Raw genomic sequence first — 20,160 nt, 5'->3', positions numbered from 1 at the left:
GTTTAAATATCATCATATATTTATTGTATGGGCTATACTTCTTACTTCCAATACATATCTTCACATTCTAAGGCCTGCAAAAACACTTTGTCATAGCCATTACAACTTTGTCCGATTGCAGTGAAAATGATTGTGAAATGTGTGAGCTTTCACAATTATATTTGTTTATGGAATTATAGACGATGCCTTTGGTCATGTTTTACCTGTTCAGAGAATGAACATACTGACAATACAATTACTGTAAGACAACAAGAATACAATTAAGACAGCAAGAACATAATGGTAAAGGACATTGCATTTATGACATCTGTTTACATTGCCAGTTGTTACTGTGGTTGCATTGAAGTTAGTAAAAAAAAAACAATCTCTACTCTCTCTGAACTAGAATAGGTAAATAGGTAATTAAGCTGAGCCAGTCACACTGGGTCTAGAAAGAACAGCAAAGAGGATGTTGTGGTTGACTTTTTTGAAGGCTGCAAAAAGATCTAGAAGAATTAAAACTGATGATAGCTTGTTAGCCTTGGCAGCATGGAGCTTCTCGGTCACCTCTTTGAGGGCCGTTTCTGTTGAGTGTGCCCGTTTGAAGCCAGACTGATTAGGATCATGGAGTTGGTTCTGGGTGAGGAAGAGAGATAATTGGTCATAGACTGCTCGCTCCAGAGTTTTTGATAGAAAAGAGAGAGTGATACCAGCCTGTAGTTGCTTATGTCAGAGATGTCAAGTGTTGCTTCTTCAAGATTGGTGCCACTTTTGCCTTGAACATGGTAGGTACAACTCAAATCCTACCTTAACCAATCACAGGATGTTCCAAGAGTAGACAAACAAAGCCCACACTTAAGGGGCTGAATGTTTCAGATGTCCTGTAGTTTAGTAGTAGTCTTACTCAATGGTATCTTGAATTCTGGCCTATCTGTACTATTAGCTAGGATGAATTCTGTGATCAGATGCAAAGCACTTTGTAAGTTGCTCTGGATAAGAACGTCTGCAAAATGCCGTAAATGTAAATGTAAATATACTGTACTAAATCTATTTTAAACATGGGAATCTTCACGTGGGGATCTGCTCTGAGGATAAATGGATGCATTTGAAGACTATAAAGCAATTTTATTAGCCTATTCTATTCTATCATCTGAGCTGAATTTTATAGAGGAAAAAAAAGAAATAAGCACTTTCATAAATACTATTTGCTACTTTCGAACAAGCTGGTTTTATCTCCTAGAATTAAAAAAACACTTTGCACAGCTGATGAAGGACGTCTGTCCAAATCATTCCATGAAACCCTGTGTGCTTCACTGCAATTTTGACTACCTGTAGATATATCACAAGAGTAACAGTACTCCTCGGAGTTCTCATATAACGTACATTTTCAGACCCAAAGCCAACAAGAAGGGACTCTTATTATGTACGCGACGTGTGTAACAGTCTAATCGGTCCGTGCTGACCTTGGCGGTTCCCCCGCAGACATGGCGGAATACAAGGAGGCACCTTTGGCTACTAGGCCCAAAACATTAGACCCAGCGGAATATTATAATCTTTCTCCTGAATATCGACGGGCGGAAGAGGAACGGGCTGCGCTCAGGACTCGCCTGAAACGGCAGTACCAGCTGCAGCTGAACAACCCTCACAGGAAGGAGCTGATAGTGAGTACGGCGGGTCATCTGCGTGTGTAGCGATGTCATGGTCCTTATTTTTATCGTTAGTGTGAATAAATATCTACTGATCATACCGTCCGAAATATGCAGCCATCTCCGTGACACGGACGTGGTGAAATAAACTAAATAACAATAATAATAAGTGACCTTGATACTCAGTTTCCCAACGTCCGCAAGCGCTGCGGAAACGGCGCAGTTGAGACGGCGCAGGTTGTGTGTGTGGCGCAGCTGGGCCAGACAGCTCGCATAAAACAGCTTTTAAACACCTCCACGGAGCCTGGTGTTCACTACTTCTGTCTCCAGATAGCTGGTGTGACCGTGCGGTGTGTGTTTTGTGCTGGTAGGAGGATCCTGCCCTCACACGGTGGACATACGCTCGAATCAGCAACGTGTACCCCAACTTCAGACCCACAGCCAGGACGTCGCTGGTCGGAGGTTTGTTCGGGGTGGCGCCGCTCTTCCTGCTCTACTTCATACTCAAGAGCAACAGGGTAGGTGGTGTTGGTTTGTTGTGTTCTGGTCTGTCTTGGCATGAATCAAGTCAGCTTGGACCTCAAGTCTCATGATAAACAGCTCGATGTGTAGGAATACTGCATCCTAAAGATCATTTGTATAAGAGTATGTAGTGTATGTCTGTGTAACTGTTAACCCGATGACAGTCCTCTCTTCAGTGGTTTGACAGGCAGTGTTCCTTCTAGAATAAACTAGTATTGATAAAGCTATGCGTGCTACAGAAACAACGATAGTCATTATGCAGTACTGCACTACCAACCTGGTATAGTCCTGATCTCCTAAATATGAATACATGTGTTTGTACTCAGTGATTTGCAAGCAGTAATTCAGAGTTTGCACAAAATCAGTGATGGATATTAGAGAACTTGCTGTTGCTTTTCAGTAAGTTCTTGTATAACGTGTAGACCACATTACACACAAGGTTTCACACAGCATTACAAATGAACCCATAATGGACTGATTAATGCAGACGCCTGTGGAGGTAGGAGCTTCTTCAGGATGAGCTCAGCTGACTTGGCCACCAAAGACCTCCTAGCATGACGTACCTCGACTCACACAAGATCAACATGTTCGTATATGGGATGTTTGTCTAGCTCTGTTGCATAATCACAACTAAAGAGAAGAGTAACATTTATAAAAAGATAAAAACTTCAAATGTATAATCAGTATTTCAATTACAAGGACATGACTCTATATGACCAAAAATCCATAAATCTACAAGGGAGTACTTTAAAATGCTTATAGTGTATTGCTGTAATTCTAGTTTTCCATGTAAGAAAAGTTGTCTAGAGCTTCTTCTCGTGTTTTTCAGGACACAAAGGAGCAGAAGATGAAGGATGGCACCTATGAACGTCCGTTCAGCCTGTCCTACTGAGGACGTCCGTTCAGCCTGTCCTACTGAGGACGTCCGTTCAGCCTGTCCTACTGAGGACGTCCGTTCAGCCTGTCCTACTGAGGACTGACCAGTTGTATTTCACCCTGAATCTTTGTTCAAATGTACCTGTAATTATAAATAAACCTCTATTGTTGGCACACTGTGCATTTCTGCAGCTGGAAAGAAGGGTTTATTAAGCATTTTCATCTTGCTTGAAATTTTATTGTAAATTTATAGTTCCAATAGTATGTTTAGTTTTGCACTCTTAGTCTACTTTAACTTTTTTTTAAGCTCAGTTGTACACTACAGTAAATAAACGCTATAATCGTTCAGGTGCAGGTGCTATAAGCGTTGTAGCACTGTGCTACACCTGTTCTCCACACCACAGTATTGCCAGGTGAGCTGTGGCCTCTTCTACTTGCTTCCGGGTGCCCAGTTTGGATTGAAGTGACTCCTGAGAAGCTCCCAACATTTGTAGTAGTTCTTGTCCAAACGCTTACAGGTCTCCAGCCCCCACTTGGTGACAGCCATGCTGAAGGACGACTCGAACATGAATGCCTAAGACAGCCATGGTAAGAGTTATTCCAGCTGGTGGGGTGAACCTGTTTAATGGTGAGGGTTTGAATGAAGATTTGAGTGTAGGCTATACCATGGTTCCTTCAGCAACTCTCTCTGGTTTGAGGTTGGCTGTGCTGTTTTTGCTGAAGCAGTCGGCGTCAGGACCGTGAGGAGTCATTATGCTGTGAAGACTCCCCCCTCCTGGCTGGAATCCCTCCTCCTTTGCTTCATAGTGACCCTTGATCAAGCCCATGAACTCACTCATGCAATTCCCTTCAACACAGACAGGGGGAGCTCTAAGACAGTCATGAGAAGCGACGTGGTGAACGGTTGAATTACTTGGGACTTACTGTGGTAGTAAGGGGGTCGGAATGTGTGATCAGCAACTCCCCAACGAGGGGGGAATATAACAAAGTCAGCGATGGCGACCCCTGGACGGGTGGACTTTGCCGTCAGCACAGTAAAAATGGAGGGATCCTGATACAATTAACAATATAGAAGGGAGAACATTACTGAATTAAATTAGTTCACTGAATTAAAACCTGTATTATATCTGTAGCAGAAAATATAAATTAGGAAGCACTTACTGCATGATCAAATGCTACACAGTTAATGACCATGAAGTTCTCCAGGTTGTATTTGTAGGGTGTGTAGTTCCCATGCCAGGCCACCACATTAAACGGGGAGAACTCCTGCAAAGCCACATGTGAAGTGAAAAGGATGACGGCCTTCAGCACATTATAGACCAGAATAATACAGTTTAAAGGCCTGCAGTGAGAAACACTGAGCTGAATATTACACTGGTCTGAGTTTACATTTTAATTTGCTCTGTCAATTTATTCTTCAGAGTATTTCTTATTAGTATTTCTCAATAATAAAACTTTTCAAACTTTTTCTTTTCTTCCAACAGTCAAAAAAGAATGAAATTGTAAAGTGGTTATAGAGTGGAGAAAATTTTTTATCTTGATCGTTAAAAACGCAGCAATTTTATACAGCCCTGTGTTGATAATGTTGCAGTGAAGAGACATTGAATGGTGGCTGTAAAATCAATATAATTCATTACAGTTGAGACTGCCTGCAGTTCTGACCTTCAAACCCTTCCACCCCCACAGCTCACACCACCACACACTCCTCACTTCCACACACACACACAGCTCACACCACCACACACTCCTCACTTCCACACACACACAAAGCTCAGTCTGTGAAACACATCCCTGTCACAACTTAAAATCATAAATACACACACACACAACAGAATGTTTTTACAGTTACATACATTCTCACAAAAACATACTCTATGCACCCTGGGTGGTTTCCTGGACCCCAAGGTTTGTAATCTTACACACATTACTGCTTGCAGGATAACTCCACCAGACTTGATTAAAATTGAAAAAAAAAATACACCCGTACAAACAAAATAGAAACGGATTGGCCCAGTCAGGCAAATAATAAGTTAATTTGAGCAATTTCAGTGCTCAGCTGGAGATCTGCACAGCAGGACAAAGCTGCAGTCTCTCTCTCAAGACAGGGTCCGTCAACCTCTTACGCTCCAGATTCTCTCCAGGAAAAGAGGGGGTTTCCTACATGACTGATGTCTTGGACTAAAGCATGATACCACCATCGGGGTGTGTTGAACCCATGTAGTGGTCTAATGAATGTAAATTTTCCCCTGCCAGTCAACCCAAATACACATGCAACAGGAATATAATTTCATAAAGTAATATGTGAAACGTAATGCTTATCCTAGGAAATATTTTCCTGATGAAATGATTTATGCGTAGAAAATGAAGAGGATATTAACTAAATTAAAATAAATATGCTGCAAGGATTACCTGGGATGGGAGACTTCAAATGAAAACATGTCATGCTTAACTGTTAGACACCATCAGAACATGTGAATGACATACAAAAATTTAACATGTAGGCGGAACTATGAGTAGTATATATGCAGGGGGTATCAAAGAGTGCCCTGGGGGGTAAAGGAGGGGGTGACAGAAGGTGTTTACCCCCGTCAGCCTTTGAGACGCAAACCCAAGTCAAGTGTATTCCTGCAGCCTGCCTGAAACAAGCTCAGGTTCTGGTGTCGTGTACCTCAGCATGGTAAAAAGAGGACTGATTAACCTACGTACTGTAGGTTCATACAGCATGGTTATCATAACGGACCTGCTGACATGAGAAGAGTTTTCCCTGGAACTTGTTGATGACGGTGTAGCCGGTGGCCACCGTGCGGTCTTCAAACCAAGCCATGGGAATCTGAAAGTCCCGGGGATTAGCTAGTCCATTAGCCCCTATCAGCGCAAGAAATAGCACAGAAAATAGTCATAAGGTGACAATGTAAGGACATCAAAGGGCCTAAACAGGAAACATGTTCATAAGGAATAATTCACAGAAGAATGGGACATGTTTCAAACTGAGAATCACGTGTGTCTTTTTAAAGAGGACAATAACCCAAGTGCATTTAGGCATACCTATGGGTCCCAGGTCAGGCAGTTCAAAGTGAGCGCCATACACCTCCAGTAAATAACCCCTGGTCTCCCCAAACACATCCACGCTGAAGTGCATACCTTGCTGAAACACAATCCAAACAAAGCGATGAATGTGGACAGCTTGTGAGGAGGAATTGGGTAAAACTGGGGAGAATGTGATTCGCTCACTTGAATGACACAGATCTCATTTGGCTCCACTGTCATCTTTCCGAACTCTGTGGTGATCAGGATTTCACCTTGCTGAGGCACTGAAACATACAGGCAAACACATCCTCACCATTCATGAACACGTGTCCTCACCAGCTCCTCAGTGTTCAGTAATAAAGACGTAAACACCACTTTTGACAGGACAGTAGCTTCAGTAAGTGCTGTGATGTGGGGACTGACCAATAAGAAAATCACCATCCGAGTTCTGGAAGGACCTAAACAAAACAAGAGATTATGTTATTTTGAGGTTTATGGTATGATCTGCAATATATGTTGATGGTGCAATGGACACGGACTTATCCAGCATGGAGGTGTTGCAGGTGTAGATGTGTACTGCTATCCCGCTGCGGGACTTCACATCCCCGGCACCACAGAGCGTGTGCAGGCCCTGCCACAGAAAGACAATTTGACTGCTGAGAGCCACTGGTGATTCAAATAACAGGACAGACCTCTATGGTACTGGAGCACAAGAGAGAAGTGAACTTACCGATACAAAATCCACCTTCTTCTCCGACGCTTTGGTAATGGTGAATGGCTGCCATCGGAGCTTGAGAAGGAATGTTTAAATTGTTTATTGGAAAATGGGGTGAAAAAAACGAAAGGATGAAACGAGACTGGCAAACCACAGTGCTGTGCGGAGCACTGAAACTCCTGATTCTAGGAGTGCTGATGCAGTCGTAGCGATTACCTGGTTGGGGTCGGGATCCACTTCATTCCAGTTATCAGTGAGGTTTCCACAGCTCACGGGGGTGAAGGGTTTGTGGCGGACACAAGGCAATATGCGGTATAACCAGCTAAAATCACAAAAATACCATATCAATTCTAGGAGTTGTCCCAGACAGTCTATATTGTAATGTGTATGAGTGTATGATTGATGCATATATAGTCCTCATATATAGAGTCTCTCTACCTCCTCTTATTACTCCCCCTTGGGCAGGTGAAGGCAGAACCAGAGAGTTGTTCAGCATACAGTCCATAAGGACATTTTTGGGGATTGTTCTGAAAGAAGGTAATCTTCAGTCAGCGCATATCTCCTGACAAATGGTGATAAAATGCCCGGTAACTCTCCGGTAACTCTCTGGTAACTCTCCGGTAACTCTCCGGTAACTCTCCGGTAACTCTCTGGTAACTCTCCGGTAACTCTCCGGTAACTCTCTGGTAACTCTCCGGTAACTCTCCGGTAACTCTCTGGTAACTCTCCGGTAACTCTCTGGTAACTCTCTGGTAACTCTCTGGAGCTCTCCTGTGGTGATGTCATTACCTGTCCTTCAGGTAGGGCGCCGGGGCAGCGAGGATCCTCAGAAGAGAACTCATTGCCAAAGCCACTCAGATACTAAAAGCCAAAAACAAATACTTAGCAAAGATTTTCTGTCTCAGCTATTAACGCTACAAGTTTATTTCGTTTGTTTTTGCTGTTGTTGGGTGTGTGTGTGGGGGGGGGGGCTGTTATGGAGTGAGGATGAGCTAGTTTGAATTCGCGCTGAGTCATCTTGGGTCTGCAGTTCCTCCAAGCCGACTGCAGAGAACCTCGTGCACATGAGAGGTGACAGGAATACGGCGGAGATGAAGAAACGGAGGTATAATAATACCAGACTTCATAAAACGAAACTTTTTTTTTTTTAAGTTTCCTTCATCAGTCTACACCAGTCAGACTACTAAGAATATAGATTGAGTATGCAAAACAACTTTCATTTGTTGTATGAACTCAAAAGAAATCATTTAAATTAAGTAATTGCTGAGGTTTTAATTAGTCTAATGGCGTTTCTTGCTGTGTTTTGCTTCCGCAGCGGAGCCGAAAGTACCACGAGCTCGGAACATCTGGGCGACGCTGTTTCCAGGGATCTGATTGGTCCGTAAGGAACGCCCCCTAGATCCCTTAGATCCTCTGATCTTCAATCACTTAGATATTAGATCAAATATCCTAAACGATCTCCAAACTTACAGTTTAGAATATTTGGAAGTCCTCACATATTCTGGTCTATCTTTATAAAATCTCTGACATAACACGTTGTCTGCTAACTGGAACTGTAATATTACGTTTAATAACCTACACATGTGCACTAAATGCACAATTAAATTTTAAGCATAACATTTAAATAATGCAGAATACGCTACTGTGGTCTTATAAAAGAAATGCGAAATATTAGGAATGTGTCTTATCTTCACTTACCTTCAGACTGGTCATTTTGCGTTTCTAGATAGGACAAGTTGGAATTTAACTTTCTTAACCTCTACTGGGACCCGCTGGTTCAACCAGACACTGCTCCTTCCAAACACGGATCAGAGACAGAACGAGAGACTTCGGCACAATTTATGCATGTTTTCATATGGGTTTAATTAAGCCCCAGTTCGTGACGTACCCAAAGGTTGGAGCTGCGTTTCAGAGGGGAGGAGAGGTTGGGTGGCCACTCCAGAGGTCTGCAAACAACTGGCCTCTCCATGTCCAAGACAAACTTTGGTCAAAGCTCGCAAGAGACGCTACTTGATTACAGTCACGTCTCATGATAACGGGACAAATGACTTAACTCGTCGAGCAAACAAGCAACTGAAAAACCGTCTCCACCAATAAACGTTTGCTCTAACGCTTCCTCGTATGCACAAATCTAATATGATGGAATTGTTTGCGTGTGTCTATCATGTAGACTAGGATATGAATTTATCCGCCCCTTCCCCCCACCACACACACACACACACGTCACGTTTGTGCTCTTCTCTGTTTATGCGTATTTTCCCCCAGAAAACTGGTGCGCTCGTCTAATGTATTTCAATATATTTCAAGAAAAATAAAAAGAAATCTGGTGCATTCGTCGCTTTTCTCCCACATGCTATCGCCTTCCTCATGTTGTTTGAGGAGGCACCGGGTTGGCGGGGTAAATGATGGCAATTCTCTTAGCGAGGCGCAAATAAAATGTGCGCGGCAGAAGTAACAGTTCTCCAGCGGAGCGTGCAGCTGTGCGGAGACCCCGCTGGCACGCGCGTTAGGTGCTGTGCTCAAGGCGAGAAAGTCTAATGCCGGAAAATATCTCGACCCAGTCTGCGGAAATTGATCTGCTCCTCGGGGGGAAAAATGACTGATTTTAATCTCGTCATCGTCTTTTCCCCCCCTTCTACCTTTTATATATATTTATAGAGTGTATTGCACTGTTTATAACCTGCAGAAACAAAACACCTTATATGCGCCAAAATAGGCCAGAAGAGACAGCGCTGCTTGGCGCTCGCCTGCTCTGAAATATGTCTCTCTTATATGTTGTTTGAAATTCCTATCACAGGACTCAATACCCAAGCCCATCAGATCAGGGTAGTGGGCTGTGTTTAGGTTGTTCCCACCAAATGTCTGTGGCCTTTGTCACAATACTCAAGATGTTGGTGACACATGGATTTCCTGGAGCTGACACTGAGATAGACAGAAAAAGAAAGATGCAGAAATTTACAGTCCTGCATAAAGCCCTGGTCATTGAGATGTTACTTCAACTGTACCATAACTCTAATGGTCTTTGAGATGTTACTTCAATGGTACCATAACTCTAATGGTCTTTGAGATGTTACTTCAACGGTACCATAACTCTAATGGTCTTTGAGATGTTACTTCAACGGTACCATAACTCTAATGGTCTTTGAGATGTTACTTCAACGGTACCATATCTCTAATGGTCTTAGAGATGTTACTTCAACGGTACCATAATTCTAATGGTCTTAGAGATGTTACTTCAATGGTACCATAACTCTAATGGTCTTTGAGATGTTACTTCAACGGTACCATAACGCTAATGGTCTTTGAGATGTTACTTCAACTGTACCATAACTCTAATGGTCTTTGAGATGTTACTTCAATGGTACCATAACTCTAATGGTCTTTGAGATGTTACTTCAACGGTACCATAACTCTAATGGTCTTTGAGATGTTACTTCAATGGTACCATAACTCTAATGGTCTTTGAGATGTTACTTCAACGGTACCATATCTCTAATGGTCTTAGAGATGTTACTTCAACGGTACCATAATTCTAATGGTCTTAGAGATGTTACTTCAATGGTACCATAACTCTAATGGTCTTTGAGATGTTACTTCAACGGTACCATAACGCTAATGGTCTTTGAGATGTTACTTCAACTGTACCATAACTCTAATGGTCTTTGAGATGTTACTTCAATGGTACCATAACTCTAATGGTCTTTGAGATGTTACTTCAACGGTACCATAACTCTAATGGTCTTTGAGATGTTACTTCAATGGTACCATAACTCTAATGGTCTTTGAGATGTTACTTCAACGGTACCATATCTCTAATGGTCTTAGAGATGTTACTTCAACGGTACCATAATTCTAATGGTCTTAGAGATGTTACTTCAATGGTACCATAACTCTAATGGTCTTTGAGATGTTACTTCAACGGTACCATAACGCTAATGGTCTTTGAGATGTTACTTCAACGGTACCATAACTCTAATACCTCTGTGGTTCTTCCTCTGCACATCAAACTGAGGCCTAATTTTCACTCATCTCTGATCCCACCAGCTCAACCTCACAGTCCACTTATTCCTGATTAGATTTGTGGAGACATCCACTACAGCCTTTTAAAATGAAGTGCCGATGGCCTTCAGAGTGGATTCTCTCCAGCGGCGGCCATAATGTTATGCAAATGCAATAATATGCAGATAAAGACTGTTGCTGCATTCTGTGCTCTAGTGGTTGAAGCCCTGGTAGACCCTCTGAGCGTGCACTAATGAGGAAGGCATTATTCAGGAGTCATTAAATGACACCCTCACTGACATCACCCTCCTCTGTCGCCCACTCTGGCCATTAAAGCACTGTACACACACACACACACACACACACACACACGCACACACACACACACACACACACACACACACACACACACACACACACACACACACACTTCAGAACTGGTTCTTATCACAGGCTCCTAGTTTCTTACACATCAGAATGTCACAAAATAGAAAATTACACTCTTTTTCCCACAGAGAAAATTGCTTTGGAATCGTTTGGTTATAAAGATGCTTTTTGTAAAAGTGATGAATAAACACACACATTCACACATGCATAAACACAAACGCACAAGTATACACACTTACACACCCACATAGACACACATACACACACAAATTACTTGAGATGGAAATCTCATTGTCAGTTGTGGCTGCTGGCTGCTCTGAGGATTTATCAGTTACATTGTGCGTGTGCATGTGTGGGTGTCTCACTGTATGACTAGACAGTGTTACATTCCTGTCCAGGCCAATACACAAATACAAACCCTCATGATTCTGTCACTGAGGTCCACATGTAGCTGGTGACGGTGATGATGTAGCTGAACACTCTTCAGACAGAATGATGTGATGTAGCTGAATGTTCTTCAGACAGAATGGTGTGATGTAGCTGAATGTTCTTCAGACAGAATGGTGTGATGTAGCTGAATGTTCTTCAGACAGAATGGTGTGATGTAGCTGAATGTTCTTCAGAAGGAATGGTTTGATGTTGCTGAACATTCTTCAGATAAAATGGTGTGATGTAGCTGAACGTTCTTCAGATGGAATGGTGTGATGTTGCTGAACGTTCTTCAGACGGAATGGTGTGATGTTGCTGAATGTTCTTCAGACGGAATGGTGTGATGTTGCTGAACACTCTTCAGAGAGAATGGTGTGATGCAGCTGAACACTCTTCTGACGGTATGGTGTGATGTAGTTGAACACTCTTCAGACAGAATGGTGTGATGTAGCTGAACGTTTTTCAGATGAAATGATGTGATGTAGCTGAGTGTTCTTCAAACATAATGATGTGATGTAGCTGAGTGTTCTTCAGACGGTATGGTGCGATGAGCTGAAAGTTCTTCAGACAGAATGATGTGATATAGCTGAACACTTCAGACAGAATGGTGTGATGTAGCTGAACACTCTTCAGACAGAATGGTGTGATGTAGCTGAACACTCTTCAGACAGAATGGTGTGATGTTGCTGAACGTTCTTCAGACAGAATGGTGTGATGTTGCTGAACGTTCTTCAGACAGAATGATGTGATGTAGCTGAACACTTCAGACAGAATGGTGTGATGTAGCTGAACACTCTTCAGACAGAATGGTGTGATGTTGCTGAAAGTTCTTCAGACGGAATGGTGTGATGTTGCTGAACACTCTTCAGACAGTATGGTGTGATGTAGCTGAACACTCTTCAGAGAGAATGGTGTGATGTAGCTGAACACTCTTCAGACAGAATGATGTGATGTTGCTGAACGTTCTTCAGATAAAATGGTGTGATGTAGCTGAACGTTCTTCAGACAGAATGGTGTGATGTAGCTGAACACTTCAGACAGAATGGTGTGATGTAGCTGAACACTCTTCAGACAGAATGGTGTGATGTTGCTGAACACTCTTCAGACAGAATGGTGTGATGTTGCTGAACGTTCTTCAGAAGGAATGGTGTGATGTTACTGAACACTCTTCAGATAAAATGGTGTGATGTAGCTGAACGTTATTCAGACGGAATGGTGTGATGTAGCTGAACGTTCTTCAGACGGAATGGTGTGATGTTGCTGAACACTCTTCAGACAGAATGGTGTGATGTTGCTGAACACTCTTCAGAGAGAATGGTGTGATGCAGCTGAACACTCTTCAGACGGTATGGTGTGATGTAGCTGAACACTCTTCAGAGAGAATGGTGTGATGTAGCTGAACACTCTTCAGACAGAATGGTGTGATGTTGCTGAACATTCTTCAGACAGAATGGTGTGATGTTGCTGAACATTCTTCAGACAGAATGATGTGATGTAGCTGAACACTTCAGACAGAATGGTGTGATGTAGCTGAACACTCTTCAGACAGAATGGTGTGATGTAGCTGAACACTCTTCAGACAGAATGATGTGATGTTGCTGAACGTTCTTCAGATAAAATGATGTGATGTAGCTGAACACTTCAGACACAATGGTGTGATGTAGCTGAACACTCTTCTGACGGTATGGTGTGATGTAGCTGAACACTCTTCAGAGAGAATGGTGTGATGTAGTTGAACACTCTTCAGACAGAATGGTGTGATGTAGCTGAACGTTTTTCAGATGAAATGATGTGATGTAGCTGAGTGTTCTTCAAACATGATGTGATGTAGCTGAGTGTTCTTCAGACGGTATGGTGCGATGAGCTGAACGTTCTTCAGACAGAATGATGTGATGTAGCTGAACACTCTTCAGACAGAATGAAGTGATGTTGCTGAACATTCTTCAGACAGAATGGTGTGATGTTGCTGAACGTTCTTCAGACGGAATGGTGTGATGTTGCTGAACGTTCTTCAGACAGAATGATGTGATGTAGCTGAACACTCTTCAGACAGAATGAAGTGATGTTGCTGAACATTCTTCAGATAAAATGGTGTGATGTAGCTGAACACTCTTCAGACAGAATGGTGTGATGTACAGTTGTGATCAAATTTATTCAACCCCCACTGAAATAAAGTGTTTTGGCCAGTTTGACATTGATTTTGATCATTTCAGTCATCTTATTTACAATTATATCAAAGAGGCACTTATAAATTAGACAAACATAACATAATATTTATGATGGAATAACCACAAATGTCTTTACTGTGCTCACATCATTATCAGTTTTATTCAACCCCCTAGTGACATTATTTTTTAGTACTTAGTACAACATCCTTTTCCAGTTATGACAGCTTTCAAGCGTGAAGCATAGCTTGACACAAGTGTCTTGCAGCGACCTATGGGTATCTTAGCCCATTCTTCATGGGCAAAAGCCTCCAGTTCAGTCACATTCTTAGGCTTGCGCACTGCAACTGCCTTCTTTAGGTCCCACCAGAGGTTCTCAATTGGATTTAAGTCTGGTGATTGCGATGGCCACTCTAGAATGTTCCAGCCTTTCATGTTCAACCATGCTCTAGTGGACTTGGATGTGTGCTTCGGATCATTGTCCTGTTGGAAGGTCCAACGTCTCCCAAGCCGCAGGTTTGTGACTGACTCCATCACATTTTCCTCCAAGATCTCCTGGTACTGAAGGGAATTCATGGTACCCTGCACACGTTGAAGCTTTCCTGTACCATTAGAAGCAAAACAGCCCCAAAGCATAATTGACCCCCCGCCATGCTTCACAGTAGGCAAGGTGTTCTTTTGTTCATAAGCCTGGTTCTTCCTTCTCCAAACATAGCGCTGGTCCATTGTCCCAAACAGTTCTAATTTAGTTTCATCTGACCACAGTACACTGTTCCAAAACCTTTGTGGCTTGTCCACATGACTTTTGGCATACTGCAGTCGACTTTTCTTGTTCTTTGGAGTCAGCAAGGGGGTGCGTCTGGGCGTTCTGGCATGGAGGTCTTCGTTATGCAGTGCGCGCCTTATTGTCTGAGCTGAAACTTCAGTGCCCACATCTGACAGGTCTTTTTTCAGTTCCTTAGCAGTCACGCGGGGATTTTTCTCCACATTACGCTTCAGGTAGCGCACAGCAGTCGCGGTCAGGATCTTCTTTCTGCCACGACCAGGTAACGTTTCCACTGTGCCCTTTAACTTGAACTTGCGAATGATACTTCCGATAGTGTCTCTTGGAATATTTAACAACTTCGCAATCTTTTTATATCCATTGCCATTCTTGTGAAAAGCAATAACCTCTTCTCTTGTCTTCTGGGACCATTCTCTTGCCTTCACCATGCTTGGAAACACACCAGTAGATGTCTAGAAGGAGCTGAGTATCACAGTCCTTTTAAATCTGCCTAATTGGTGCTTATCATGCTTGATTGCTGCTCGTTGACATCCACAGATGTTTTCAATACCTGATGGAAAACACTGGAATGAACCTCTGTTCTTAGGAGTGGTAGTCGTAAAGGGGTTGAATAATTGTGTCAATGAAGAAATCACAAAAAGGCCATTTAATACTTTATGACAAAAAAAATTGATGCTATCTTAGTTGCATTTAGTTCTTTAACAAGTCCTTGTAAGATTTCATTATGAACACAATTACAAATGTGCACTGAATTCCATAAAACCCTTCGCAGCATTGGGGGTTGAATAAATTTGATCACAACTGTAGCTGAACACTCTTCAGATAAAATGGTGTGATGTTGCTGAACGTTCTTCAGATAAAATGGTGTGATGTAGCTGAACATTCTTCAGATAAAATGGTGTGATGTAGCTGAACGTTCTTCAGACGGAATGGTGTGATGTAGCTGAACGTTCTTCAGACGGAATGGTGTGATGTTGCTGAACACTCTTCAGACAGAATGGTGTGATGTTGCTGAATGTTCTTCAGACGGAATGGTGTGATGTTGCTGAACACTCTTCAGAGAGAATGGTGTGATGCAGCTGAACACTCTTCAGACGGTATGGTGTGATGTAGCTGAACACTCTTCAGAGAGAATGATGTGATGTAGCTGAACACTCTTCAGAGAGAATGGTGTGATGTAGCTGAACATTTTTCAGATAAAATGATGTGATGTAGCTGAGTGTTCTTCAAACATAATGATGTGATGTAGCTGAGTGTTCTTCAGACGGTATGGTGCGATGTAGCTGAACGTTCTTCAGATAGAATGATGTGATGTAGCTGAACACTTCAGACACAATGGTGTGATGTAGCTGAACACTCTTTAGACAGAATGGTGTGATGTAGCTGAACGTTCTTCAGACAGAATGGTGTGATGTAGCTGAACACTCTTCAGACAGAATGATGTGATGTTGCTGAACGTTCTTCAGATAAAATGGTGTGATGTAGCTGAACGTTCTTCAGACGGAATGGTTTGATGTAGCTGACCACTCTTCAGATAAAATGGTGTGATATAGCTGAACGTTCTTCAGACAGAATGGTGTGATGTAGCTGAACACTCTTCAGACAGAATGGTGTGATGTTGCTGAACGTTCTTCAGACAGAATGGTGTGATATAGCTGAACGTTCTTCAGACAGAATGGTGTGATGTAGCTGAACACTCTTCAGACAGAATGGTGTGATGTTGCTGAACGTTCTTCAGATGGAATGGTGTGATGTTGCTGAACGTTCTTCAGATGGAATGGTGTGATGTTGCTGAACATTCTTCAGACAGAATAGTGTGATGTAGCTGAACACTCTTCAGACAGAATGGTGTGATGTTGCTGAACGTTCTTCAGACAGAATGGTGTGATGTAGCTGAACACTCTTCAGACAGAATAGTGTGATGTAGCTGAACACTCTTCAGACAGAATGGTGTGATGTTGCTGAACGTTCTTCAGATGGAATTGTGTGATGTAGCTGAACATTCTTCAGATGGAATGGTGTGATGTAGATGAACATTCTTCAGAAGGAATGGTGTGATGTTGCTGAACATTCCTCAGATAAAATGGTGTGACGTTGCTGAACACTCTTCAGACAGAATGGTGTGATGTAGCTGAACGTTCTTCAGATGGAATGGTGTGATGTAGCTGAACGTTCTTCAGATCGAATGGTGTGATGTTGCTGAACATTCTTCAGACAGAATGATGTGATGTAGCTGAACACTTCAGACAGAATGGTGGGATGTAGCTGAACACTCTTCACACAGAATGGTGTGATGTAGCTGAACACTCTTCAGACAGAATGGTGTGATGTAGCTGAACACTCTTCAGACAGAATGGTGTGATGTAGCTGAACACTCTTCAGATAAAATGGTGTGATGTTGCTGAACGTTCTTCAGATGGAATGGTGTGATGTTGCTGAACATTCTTCAGACAGAATAGTGTGATGTAGCTGAACACTCTTCAGACAGAATGGTGTGATGTTGCTGAACGTTCTTCAGATGGAATGGTGTGATGTAGCTGAACATTCTTCAGACGGAATGGTGTGATGTAGCTGAACGTTCTTCAGACGGAATGGTGTGATGTTGCTGAACACTCTTCAGACAGAATGGTGTGATGTTGCTGAATGTTCTTCAGACGGAATGGTGTGATGTTGCTGAACACTCTTCAGAGAGAATGGTGTGATGCAGATGAACACTCTTCAGACGGTATGGTGTGATGTAGCTGAACACTCTTCAGAGAGAATGATGTGATGTAGCTGAACACTCTTCAGAGAGAATGGTGTGATGTAGCTGAACATTTTTCAGATAAAATGATGTGATGTAGCTGAGTGTTCTTCAAACATAATGATGTGATGTAGCTGAGTGTTCTTCAGACGGTATGGTGCGATGTAGCTGAACGTTCTTCAGACAGAATGATGTGATGTAGCTGAACACTTCAGACACAATGGTGTGATGTAGCTGAACACTCTTCAGACAGAATGGTGTGATGTAGCTGAACGTTCTTCAGATAAAATGGTGTGATGTAGCTGAACATTCTTCAGACGGAATGGTTTGATGTAGCTGAGCACTCTTCAGACAGAATGGTGTGATGTAGCTGAACACTCTTCAGACAGAATGATGTGATGTTGCTGAACGTTCTTCAGATAAAATGGTGTGATGTAGCTGAACGTTCTTCAGACGGAATGGTTTGATGTAGCTGAACACTCTTCAGATAAAATGGTGTGATATAGCTGAATGTTCTTCAGACAGAATGGTGTGATGTTGCTGAACATTCTTCAGACAGTATGGTGTGATATAGCTGAACGTTCTTCAGACAGAATGATGTGATGTAGCTGAACATTCTTCAGACAGAATGGTGTGATGTTGCTGAACGTTCTTCAGATGGAATGGTGTGATGTTGCTGAACGTTCTTCAGATGGAATGGTGTGATGTTGCTGAACATTCTTCAGACAGAATAGTGTGATGTAGCTGAACACTCTTCAGACAGAATGGTGTGATGTTGCTGAACGTTCTTCAGATGGAATGGTGTGATGTTGCTGAACATTCCTCAGATAAAATGGTGTGACGTTGCTGAACACTCTTCAGACAGAATGGTGTGATGTAGCTGAACGTTCTTCAGATGGAATGGTGTGATGTAGCTGAACGTTCTTCAGATCGAATGGTGTGATGTTGCTGAACATTCTTCAGACACAATGATGTGATGTAGCTGAACACTTCAGACAGAATGGTGGGATGTAGCTGAACACTCTTCAGACAGAATGGTGTGATGTAGCTGAACACTCTTCAGACAGAATGGTGTGATGTAGCTGAACACTCTTCAGACAGAATGGTGTGATGTTGCTGAACGTTCTTCAGATAAAATGGTGTGATGTTGCTGAACGTTCTTCAGATGGAATAGTGTGATGTAGCTGAACACTCTTCAGACAGAATGGTGTGATGTTGCTGAATGTTCTTCAGATGGAATGGTGTGATGTAGCTGAACGTTCTTCAGATCGAATGGTGTGATGTTGCTGAACATTCTTCAGACACAATGATGTGATGTAGCTGAACACTTCAGACAGAATGGTGGGATGTAGCTGAACACTCTTCAGACAGAATGGTGTGATGTAGCTGAACACTCTTCAGACAGAATGGTGTGATGTTGCTGAACGTTCTTCAGATAAAATGGTGTGATGTTGCTGAACGTTCTTCAGATGGAATAGTGTGATGTAGCTGAACACTCTTCAGACAGAATGGTGTGATGTTGCTGAATGTTCTTCAGATGGAATGGTGTGATGTAGCTTAACATTCTTCAGATCGAATGGTGTGATGTAGCTGAACATTCTTCAGAAGGAATGGTGTGATGTTGCTCAACAGTCCTCAGATAAAATGATGTGATGTTGCTGAACTCTTTTCAGACAGAATGGTGTGATGTAGCTGAACGTTCTTCAGATGGAATGGTGTGATGAAGCTGAACGTTCTTCAGATCGAATGGTGTGATGTTGCTGAACATTCTTCAGACAGAATGATGTGATGTAGCTGAACACTTCAGACAGAATGGTGGGATGTAGCTGAACACTCTTCAGACAGAATGGTGGGATGTAGCTGAATGTTCTTCAGATAAAATGGTTTGATGTAGCTGAACACTCTTCAGACACAATGGTGTGATGTTGCTGAACGTTGTTCAGATAAAATGGTGTGATGTAGCTGAACACTCTTCAGACAGAATGGTGTGATGTTGCTGAACGTTCTTCAGATAAAATGGTGTGATGTTGCTGAACACTCTTCAGACAGAATGGTGTGATGTAGCTGAACGTTCTTCAGAAGGAATGGTGTGATGTTGCTGAACATTCTTCAGATAAAATGGTGTGATGTTGCTGAACACTCTTCAGACGGAATGGTGTGATGTAGCTGAATGTTCTTCAGATGGAATGGTGTGATGTAGCTGAACACTCTTCAGAGAGAATGGTGTGATGTTGCTGAACATTCTTCAGACGGAATGGTGTGATGTTGCTGAACACTCTTCAGACAGAATGGTGTGATGTAGCTGAACACACTTCAGACAGAATGGTGTGATGTAGCTGAACGTTCTTCAGACAGAATGGTGTGATGTAGCTGAACACTCTTCAGACAGAATGGTTTGATGTAGCTGAACACTCTTCAGACAGAATGGTGTGATGTAGCTGAACGTTCTTCAGACAGAATGGTGTGATGTAGCTGAACACTCTTCAGACAGAATGGTGTGATGTAGCTGAACGTTCTTCAGACAGAACGATGTAATGTAGTCGAGCGTTCTTCAGAGGGAATGGTGTGATGTATCCGAGTGTTCTTCAAAGGGAATGGTGTGGTGTTTTATTGTAGCCGAGCGTTCTTCAGAGGGAGTGGTGTGGTGGTGAAGTAGCTGAGTGTTCTTCAGAGGTAATATCAGGGAGCAGCAGGGATGCAAAGGTGATCCGTGATTCGCTCTCAAAACTCATACCAAAACAGCTTCAGTGATATTTACAGGCGCCACATGCATCCGGAGCTGTGATCCTATGGTTTTATTGACACGTAATGGCAAAAAAATGTGGGGGAGTGAGATGAAGAGAAATGGGGGAGACTACAGCGAGACGAAGGCAGTGAAAGTGAGCTGG

At 42.6% G+C, this 20,160-nt stretch overlaps 2 protein-coding genes across 3 annotated transcripts; one reads left to right on the top strand and one right to left on the bottom strand.

Moving 5' to 3' along the window:
- Window positions 1-1,422: 1,422 nt before the first annotated feature.
- ndufb4 (NADH:ubiquinone oxidoreductase subunit B4) lies at window positions 1,423-3,197 on the top strand. Of its 2 annotated transcripts, XM_077013340.1 has the most exons (4): window positions 1,423-1,640; window positions 1,997-2,143; window positions 2,977-3,054; window positions 3,109-3,197. In XM_077013340.1, exons 1-3 carry the CDS (start codon window positions 1,464-1,466, stop codon window positions 3,037-3,039), a joined length of 387 nt encoding a protein of 128 aa, XP_076869455.1. In that variant the 5' UTR covers window positions 1,423-1,463; the 3' UTR covers window positions 3,040-3,054; window positions 3,109-3,197. The 2 variants fall into 2 exon arrangements, with proteins under 2 accessions (XP_076869455.1, XP_076869454.1); XM_077013339.1 differs by having other exon boundaries at window positions 1,424-1,640; window positions 2,977-3,197.
- On the bottom strand, window positions 3,072-8,618 carry hgd (homogentisate 1,2-dioxygenase). Its single transcript, XM_077013338.1, has 14 exons — window positions 8,464-8,618; window positions 7,555-7,626; window positions 7,204-7,292; window positions 6,982-7,087; window positions 6,781-6,840; window positions 6,590-6,681; window positions 6,474-6,508; window positions 6,255-6,334; window positions 6,069-6,168; window positions 5,764-5,888; window positions 4,185-4,289; window positions 3,948-4,074; window positions 3,689-3,870; window positions 3,072-3,597 (listed from the first exon to the last, which is right to left on the bottom strand). The coding sequence occupies exons 1-14, from the start codon at window positions 8,476-8,478 to the stop codon at window positions 3,454-3,456; spliced, it is 1,332 nt and encodes a 443-aa protein (XP_076869453.1). The 5' UTR covers window positions 8,479-8,618; the 3' UTR covers window positions 3,072-3,453.
- Window positions 8,619-20,160: the final 11,542 nt, after the last annotated feature.

The sequence above is a fragment of the Brachyhypopomus gauderio genome, chromosome 7 (genome assembly GCF_052324685.1).
Source record: "Brachyhypopomus gauderio isolate BG-103 chromosome 7, BGAUD_0.2, whole genome shotgun sequence".
NCBI classification, from domain to species: Eukaryota; Metazoa; Chordata; class Actinopteri; order Gymnotiformes; family Hypopomidae; genus Brachyhypopomus; species Brachyhypopomus gauderio.
Note: the sequence above shows the minus strand (reverse complement) of the source record. Positions and strands in the feature narration are given on the sequence as shown.